The 8,657-nt window shown below is 43.4% G+C and overlaps 1 protein-coding gene across 1 annotated transcript; it reads right to left on the bottom strand.

Moving 5' to 3' along the window:
- Positions 1-1,005: 1,005 nt before the first annotated feature.
- CCN1 (cellular communication network factor 1) lies at positions 1,006-3,991 on the bottom strand. The gene is made up of 5 exons (XM_015818997.1): positions 3,665-3,991; positions 3,072-3,288; positions 2,351-2,698; positions 1,985-2,187; positions 1,006-1,872 (listed from the first exon to the last, which is right to left on the bottom strand). Exons 1-5 carry the CDS (start codon positions 3,725-3,727, stop codon positions 1,573-1,575), a joined length of 1,131 nt encoding a protein of 376 aa, XP_015674483.1. The 5' UTR covers positions 3,728-3,991; the 3' UTR covers positions 1,006-1,572.
- Between the last annotated feature and the right edge of the window lie 4,666 nt (positions 3,992-8,657).

Raw genomic sequence — 8,657 nt, 5'->3', positions numbered from 1 at the left:
CTACAATCAGAATTAGAGTAAATGAAGCAACTCATGTGCTCTAGTTTAGACTGGGTAGCTTCTAGATTGTGTGTGGCTTATTCACCAGACCATTAAACCCTATTAGATAATGTAGAAGAATTCCAAATCCATCAGTCCTAATCCTTGCAACTGGGGGTTAAATATTAATGAGATTTGCTGCTCACTTATTATGGAAATGAATGAGCAAAGAACAACATTGCGTGGTATAAAGGGGACAAAAATGTTTAAAACTAATAGTTCCTTCTGTGCCCATCTCTTTAGTTATTTGCCTGATCAAAGGTTCATATTTTTGCAGGTAAAAGGGAAGTCAAAGGCAAAAGGAGAGGCGAGCTCTTAGCCTGCAGCAAAAAGTGAGATGAATTCCTGACATTCTTTTCTTTAATGTGTTTACTTTTAGTAAGGCCAGTAATTGCTTCACCCTCATTTAAATTTGAATTTAGTGAAACCACCTCCTGCAGACTGTAGAAAAGCACACAAAGAGCCCTTTCACTTGCAGGAAGTAACCGTAGAAATCATACAAAACACTGTCCTGCTTAGTTGCTGCTGTCTACTTCACTGAATCATGAGTAGAACAAATTTTAAATTAACAAGGTCTCTACTAAAAAGCAGCAGTTGATCAACATAGTTTTCTTAAGAAGGCACACCCTGATTAGAGATCAAGAAGTGATCTGGGAAACAGTAGCGTTTAAAGATGACAGGTAAAGAGAGTTTCATATTATGAAATATTCCTAACTCTTCCACTCAACATTTCATCCCTGAAAGAATCATTAGCTCCAGGACCCTGGAAAGATGGCAGAACTTTTATATTTATCGTGAGAATGTTTATTTGAAAGCAAGACTCATTTATATTTATATTTTAAAAGTACTACACAGAAGATGGGAGTTGTGGTCCTGCTTACCCCCTCCCCCATCAGTTTGAATCATATTGACTGAAATTAGGTAAATATTTCTTTATTAAATGATTAATTCTATAAATAAATTTTCTTAATTCATTGAATATAAAATTAAATTATTTACAACTTATTCCAGTATTACGGGGTTTTTTCCCCCTCCGAGAACAAAGCTACATTTTGATAAATAAAATATTCAGCTTAAAAAAAAAATCCAATTTCTGTTTGCAGATATGAAATATGTAGCTGATGCTTATAGCTGCCATAGATGGGCACTCCAAAAGTGCCCACCTTGGAAAAGAGTGTTAACTTCCAACATGACTTTCAAACAACAAAAATGTTATGCTGAACAGTAGAAACTGAAGAGTTTCACTGCCCAAACAGACAAAACTTTGTATAAACAGATAGAAACAGAAATCAGTAATCACAAGTGCTCCAAATTGAAGCAGTAAGTTTGCTCCAGTACTATGAAGCTTTAAGTATGCTCAAACTGTTGTTGCAAGAGTAACCAGTCACACAGTCCTTTCTTGTTGTTCTGTGTTGCCCTCCACTGGGTAAAGGCATCACTTCAATAAGAGTTTTTTTTTTCCACTGGTACTTCAAAAAACAAAGTCAGATATTAATTACAAGCCTCCTTCTTAAGCCTGCACACATCACAACTTTAGTCCCTAAATTTGTGGATGTCATTGAATAGCTGGTAATTAGGATATGCCTCATTTCCATGGGGACAATTATAGCTGCATTTGCAAGACTGGATCATCATGACATTCTTGTTGAAGGTCTCTCCATCATCACAGTGGAACTGGACCCTGATCGTCCTGGTCTGTTGAGGAGTGCAGCATCGGCCATCCACACAAGAGCCACAATACTTGGGGCGGTACTTTTTTACACTTGAGCATCCTGCATAAGTGAACTTGACTGGAGTTTGGGTCTTTCTGGTCTTGGTGCATTTCTTTCCCTTCTGGAAAACAAGAGATTGTGTGGTTAAGCCAAAACTCTTACTAAAAGACACACTATCCATCTAACCTAGGAATGACACAAAAACAGTGTGAAGATAAGGAAGACCCATTTACCTTCAAGGAGTCGTAACTAGGCTGCCCACATGGCCTCACTTCACATATCCTGGTCTCTTTAACTAGCCTACAGCCAAGATTATCATTGGTGACACGTGTAGAGACTCCAGTTCCACAGGTCTTTGAACACTGAGACCATGAAGTTGTTTGGACGATGCATTTTGGATTCTCAAACGAATGGCTGCGAATCTCAGTTTCAAACACTAAAAGACAGAAGGAAGAAGCGAGGATAAGTTTCTCATACTTATGAGTTCTTTGCCTTAGCATGCATAGCAAAAGCCCATAGACATCAACAGATAACTCCACCCACCCACTACCCACCCCTTGCTAGCACAGGAAAGTGTGTAACCAATATTGATAACTCACCTGGTAACATTTTCAGCTTTCCTTTTATCATGGATATTAACTCATTTTTTTTGGTCAATTCTCCTTCAGAAGCATCCACATCAAACCCTTTGCCAAAGAATCCTTCCAGCTGTTCCAGGGTATCTTTGGAGTCATCACAGACCCATTCCTCACAACACTGGCCAGGAACTTTTACTAGTCTTGGGTTAGGACAGCCCAAATTTGGAAGAGAGAGTTCTTGCGAGCAGAGTGGGACGCAGCCAACAGCTCCATCAATGCATGTACACTGGTGTTTGCAATTGGGCTGAAAACTTTCTCCATTCTGATAAATTTTGGAGTTGTATTCACAGGGTCTTCCTTCTGACTGTGCTGTAAAAGTTTGAAAAAAAAGAGGGAGAAATCGTAAGTTGGGCTCAAGTCTCCTCTAGCAGAGTGGTTTTTCTCTCTCTCTCCTGCTCTATTAATTCCAATTTATGGGTAAAGAGCCCTACAATCCCCCAGAGCTCTAGGCTAGAACAATAAGTTAGTCAGGAATCACTTTTCCTTATGTGCTGTTACTGCAGTCCAGACATAGTGAATTGCATTCCAGACTGCTGAAGTAATATGCCCTTCTGCCAATCTACCAACAACAAAGCATAACCATACATGGACTGAAAATTGCTAAACTTCACCACTACGAGAATGGGTTAGTATGTATCTGCATGAATGAGATATTAAAAGAGCCACGCTGCCAGCTTCTTACCTCTGCAGATTCCTTTCAGAGCGGTGGAACTGGCGCCAAAGTTGCATTCCAGCCCCTTGGTGTGATCACAAGGCTGCGTCTTGCTACAGTCCTCATTGAGCTGTTTCGCGCAGACTTTACAGCATTTACAACCATCCAGAACCAGACCCACTCCTGGAGTGCATTTGGGAACCTCCAGAGGACATTCACAAGTGTCTGGGCAGGAAGAAGAAATCACCTGCAGAGGAGAAACAAAGGAACCATAGCTATGAGATATAACCCTTGTTACTGTAAACAAGATACAGTAGTTAAAGCCATCAGCTTTCCTGCCATAAATAAGCAAAACATTCAGGAAGTTCACTCAGTTATAGCCATTCCGCACTTTCTTCACCTGGAAGTTTACTGAATAGGCTTTACTTTGGAGTAATTTTTTAAACCTGCATAGGAGAGCCCCCTGTTCTAACACACATTCTACACACGCTGTAATGTTCGTGCAGGCAACATGCGACTTTTATTTATTGAAAAAGAGAAGGTTGCACATTTCTCACTGAAAATAAACAAGGGGGTGGGGATGGAAAATCTGCATCAATTTGAAATCAAAAATCCATACCTACCCTGTTTACTAACTGGAGGACGGCAAAAGCCAGGATACAACAGCTGGTTCTCCGCGAGTTCATCTTCGCTCGTTTCCAGACGGCTGGGGATATTACGGTCCTTTTTTTTTCCTTAGTTCAAACCGGGGGGGGGGGCGAGAACCCGAGCAAAACAGCGGCGTTTTGCAAAAGACAGTCGGAGTCCTAGAAGAATGCTAAACGCCTCGCGGCTGCTCTAGCTCCTTTCTTTTTCTTTTTCTTTTTCTTTTTTTAAAGCCAGAGAATAGGCAACCAGGTCTACTTCTCGGCTTTCTGCTCTTCCGCCTGACGTTCCTCAGAGCCCTTTGCCTGTCTGAGCAGACGCGGAGTGGGAGCTGCCTTATATACGCTGCCGCCGCCGCCGCGTGCTGCAGCTCCGCTGACGTCGAGCCAGAATTCTAAAGCATCAGGAATTCTAAAGCATCTCAGGAATGTTGCCTTGGCGCGGTTTGCCTCCAAGCTCCTCCCTGTCTAAGGGCTCTTTATGCTTTGGGGAGGTGGAGGGAGGGCGGGAGGGAGAGCTTACACCGACTACACAGCAAAGGCTTTCTTTCTTTTTCTTTTTTTCACCCCCCCCCCACCCTCCTTAGTTTCAACCTATTAAACCATCATATACATCGGTTTGGTTTTCCTTCCCTTCGCGTTGTATTTCCTCCGCTTGCGGCCTGGGAAAGCAGCGCCTTTAGCAGATTGTCCCGCTGACGGGTTGGCTAAATAGCCTCGCTGCTATGGAAGCTTTTAGGGAAGAAGGGCGGCGGGGCGGGGGGGGGGGACGGGAGATGGGAAGGGTACGGGGCAGAACAGCCATGCCAATCTTTTCGACGTTTGGGTGTGAACGAAAGGGTGTCTCCCAAAAAACCTGGCGGCGTGGTTTAAGCTTTATGAATGGGGTTGTGCGGAGAAACTCATAACGCTGGTCGGCCCCGTTTTCTTAGGCATTTGGAGGGAGGTGGGAAATATTTGTTGCTCTGCCCTTACGTTTGGGGGGTTGTAGTTACAAGCCAGCCCCTCTGCTCCTATTCCAGGTCATCGCAAGGGACACACGAGTTAGCAAGCAAGCATTCTGATGTGCTTTAACGAATCGGAGTTGTCTTCCCATATTTATTCTTTATTAGATTTTTTTTTAACCTGCCTTTATTACTTTATCAGTAACTCAAGCTGATGAACGTACTTAATACTTCTTCCTCCGCCTCTTGTTCCACACAACAACCCTGTGAAGTGGATTGGGCTGAGAGAGAGAATGACTGGCCCAAAGTCACCCAGCCAGTTTTCATGCCTAAAGTGGAACTAGAACTCATGGTCTCCTATTTTCTAGGCCGAAAATAGGCCAGCGCCTTCAACCACTACATCAGCCTTTTGACTGGGATGTTATAAGGTCTCCTGCCTTTGAGCAGGGAGATGGATTAGATTAGAAGGTCCTTCCAATCCTATAATTCTATGTTCTAAACTGGCCTTCATCTTTGCATTCATACTGGGATGAAAGTTTTTGGGGATTAGTTTTCCACTTTGATTATAATACACTTTGGAAATCAAGGTTTAAAAAGACGCTTTTCTTGATTCTTGATATGTTTGCGGGTTGGGATACAGGTTGAAGGTGAGAGAGGGATGACAGGTTTCAATAAAAGCAAATGTGAAAGCTTCAAAGTTGTGCAAATAGAACAGTTGAACTCGCAGTGACCTTTACTCCAACCCTAAGTAAATAATAAACACCTAAATTGCATGCTCCAATTTACACATTAGTTATCAAAGTAATGGTTTTAAAATTATGAAATAAATTGCTTTAACTATACCTACTTAAAAAAAGCTTGATATGTATCTTGGAGTTTTAACACATGTCTATATTGCATTACGTTCCAAATGCCTATGACTCCAAAGCTCCACTATTTAAAATCCTTCAGAATCCTACATTTTGTTGAGGGTCTGAACAGTAATATAAAACAACAGTAGATCTTCAGAATATTTCTCCTCTTAATACTTAATAATATTAATATTTACTTGTAATTAATGCTTTTTGCTAACAATTCTTCTTTGAGGCTGCTGCTTTGAGCGGTTGTTTCTAGCTTTTGTTATTACATTTGACTTCATGGCTGTAAGTATTTCCAGATGGTGATTCAGACACTAGACGTAACAATATTTCCATATTTGGTAGAGCAGTAGCTTGCATTTTGCACATTTTTCTACTCTGTTATCCAACCACAAAGCATTCCTGACAGCTTCAGATACTGTTAAATATAGACTTCACTTTTGTTCCCAGGGCAGGAAATTCTTTGGAATTCCTGATGGGGTGTATTTCCACCTCCCACCCACCCCCCTTCTTCAGTGGTCTGCCTATTATGGTTTAGGAAGAACAGCATTGGAAATAATAATTGTGGTTTGTTGATGGGGGGGGACTTGCTCCTTTTATGTGAAATACAGGAATCCCACTTGAGTTTGTAGCTATGTCCATTTTTATTTCAATATGCTTCAAAGAGAGGTCTTATGTTTGTTTCCAACAATTAAAACAGACAAGAGCAACATGCAGAAAGCCGGCCACTTGCAAAAAAAGCAAGTGATTAAACAGGAGGGAGAAGAGGGAGGCGATGTGAGAGGGAAGCACTGGGATCGACCTGGCTGCCTTGTTGGTGTCTTACATGTGCTACTCAGTCACAGGGGGGTGGCCATGGAGGGGAGGGGAACTTACCCCTCGCCAGCCCTACTGCTGCTTTGGAGGAGGAAAAAAACCAAGCTCTCTGCTCTTGCCAGAGTTTAAGGAGGTGTAGTGCATGGAAGGAGACCTGCCACAGGGGCTGTGAACATGTGTTGGGGTAAGTGTTGCTCCTGAGTCTTAACTTGAAGAGATGGAGAGATATACAGCACTGTATATGTCTGTTAGAAGAGATGGAGAGATGGTGTAGGGTTCCTGCCTGGGCAGGGGGTTGGACTCGATGACCTCCAAGGTCCCTTCCAACTTTATTATTATTATTATTATTATTATTATTATTATTATTATTATTATTATTATTATTATTATTATTATTATTAATTATTATTATTATTATTATTATACAGCACTGTGTATGTCTTGTTAGATATTGTGAGGAAGGAAGGAAGGAAGGAAGGAAGGAAGGAAAGGAAGGAAGGAAGGAAGGAAGGAGCAGTTTTCTTGAAGTTTAGAAAGGATCAGATTTTCTTTTTTTCTCTCTTTGGGGAAAGGGGTTGGGAGCTTTCTGCAGCCAGGGAGGTAGGAGCAGTATAATGGAGCTAGTGTCTTGTATAGGTGGAGGCTCAAAGCTCCAGTCTGACTCGAATCCAGTGGTGTTTCCACAAACAGACTAGGTTTGGTCTCAGACATAATAAGCATATTTTCATGTTGGTTCTAGGCATTTCTCTATCCCCCCTTTCCCTTCCACCTCCCGCACACGTCTCCTTCCCTCTGCCAAAGAGCAGACAGGAGGCTGATGGATAAGGGTCCATCTTCAGGTGGAAATTCCCCACTCGCCATCTATTTCTGCCCTGCTGAAGGCAACATGAGGAAACCATCTGGTTCGCGAGGCTGCCAAAAAGAAAGGAAAAAAAAAAAAAAAAGAAGGAGCGAGGCTCAGGATAAAATAACTGTTTGGGTTGCTTTTTTTCTCTCTCTCTCCACAATTCCTGCCCCCTCCTCTTGTTCCAGAACGAATACCCTCCCCAAGGGAAAACGCTGTTTCAGCTCCCCCAGACCACTGGCAGCCAAGGGGCTGCCTAGAACAGGAGCTCGCTGAGAAACGGCCGAGGCTGCAAAGCCGCCCCTTCAGCTTGCCCGGGTTGTGCGGTTGCTCCCGGCGACGGGGAAGAGGGGAAGACAGCGAATCTACTTCGCCCTCCCTGCTCTCCGGTCTGGCCCCGAGAATCCAAGACTGAGAAGCGGGGAGTGGGATGCAAAGCTCCGGCCAAAGTGATTTCCGGCTTCGGCTGAACGAACTCCAGAGGTTTTCCAGCCCCCGCCATATTTGGTGAAAGCTTAGAGGACCTCGTCATCGGCGCTCTACTAAGACGGTGGCGTAGAGGAATGGAGCTCCGCCAGAAGAGCTCAGAAGGGCCTTGGATTACATACCAAAGATACATGTCACTTGAGAATCTCTAAGAACATGTGTAATCTCTCCCTGGAGTGTTAGGAATATTGCTTCCTCTCCTGACGGAAAAGAGTGCTTCTAGGCAGCCATTTCCTGCCTCGAAGGGCTCTAATGAGTCCTTTCTAGAGAGGATTTCAGGGCTCATTTTTGTGACTCCAAGCCAAGGGCTGAGAAATAGATGGAAGTTTTGCAAGAAAAAACGAGATGGATATTTGGCAGCACCGACCGGTTCATTTATTTGTTAAACTTAACACCCTCTCTTTCCTTCAGGAGCTCAGAGCAATTTGCATGGGGCTCTCTCTCCTCCCATTTTCCTCACAACAACAACATTCTGGGTGCCAAGATGGTGCAAACGAAAAGTGACTGGGGGAAACCACCTAGCGAGCTTCCATGGCTCTGGCTGGGCTTGATCTGGCTTCAGGTCCCTTCTGTGAAGCTGTGCCATTTGGTGAGGCCCAGAAAATGGGCCTGCCTTGTCATGCAGCTGCTTGATGGAACACCCTCTTCCTGTAGATTCAGATGGCCCTGAGCTCATCAGTCTTCTGGCAGGCTGTGAAGACCCAGCTTTTCGCCCCAGGTCCTTGGGCCAGGCTTTTAATGGAATCCAGCAAGGTTGTATGGAATATGTGGATGAGGTTTTTGTTGTGGTACCTTGACGTTTTTTTCTAAATATATACAGTATATATTCCTTTGCTCATTGGCCAGAGTTCCGGTGCTAGATGGACAGCCATTTATATTTGCTGAATAAATAAAGCTGGACATCTCTGTGCCAGTCCAACAGCTTCAGTTCTGAAGAATGTTGCATTTTACTATAGTCCAGTGATGGGGAACCTTTTAGAGACCGAGTGCCCAAACTGCAACCCAAAACCCACTTATGCATCGTC

This window comes from Protobothrops mucrosquamatus, unplaced genomic scaffold (assembly GCF_001527695.2).
Source record: "Protobothrops mucrosquamatus isolate PMUCROS unplaced genomic scaffold, P.Mucros_1.0 scaffold841, whole genome shotgun sequence".
Classification (NCBI taxonomy): Eukaryota; Metazoa; Chordata; class Lepidosauria; order Squamata; family Viperidae; genus Protobothrops; species Protobothrops mucrosquamatus.
This window is presented reverse-complemented; position numbering and strand designations above follow the sequence as displayed.

Bases quoted from the DNA above. Each gene is read 5' to 3' on its own strand.
- CCN1 (XM_015818997.1), bottom strand. From the start codon at position 3,727: ATGAACTCGCGGAGAACCAGCTGTTGTATCCTGGCTTTTGCCGTCCTC. The intron at 3,289-3,664 runs GTAGGTATGGAT...TCTCCTCTGCAG, and splicing joins TCCTCCAGTTAGTAAACAGG to GTGATTTCTTCTTCCTGCCC. The intron at 2,188-2,350 runs GTGAGTTATCAA...TCTGTCTTTTAG, and splicing joins AAAGCTGAAAATGTTACCAG to TGTTTGAAACTGAGATTCGC.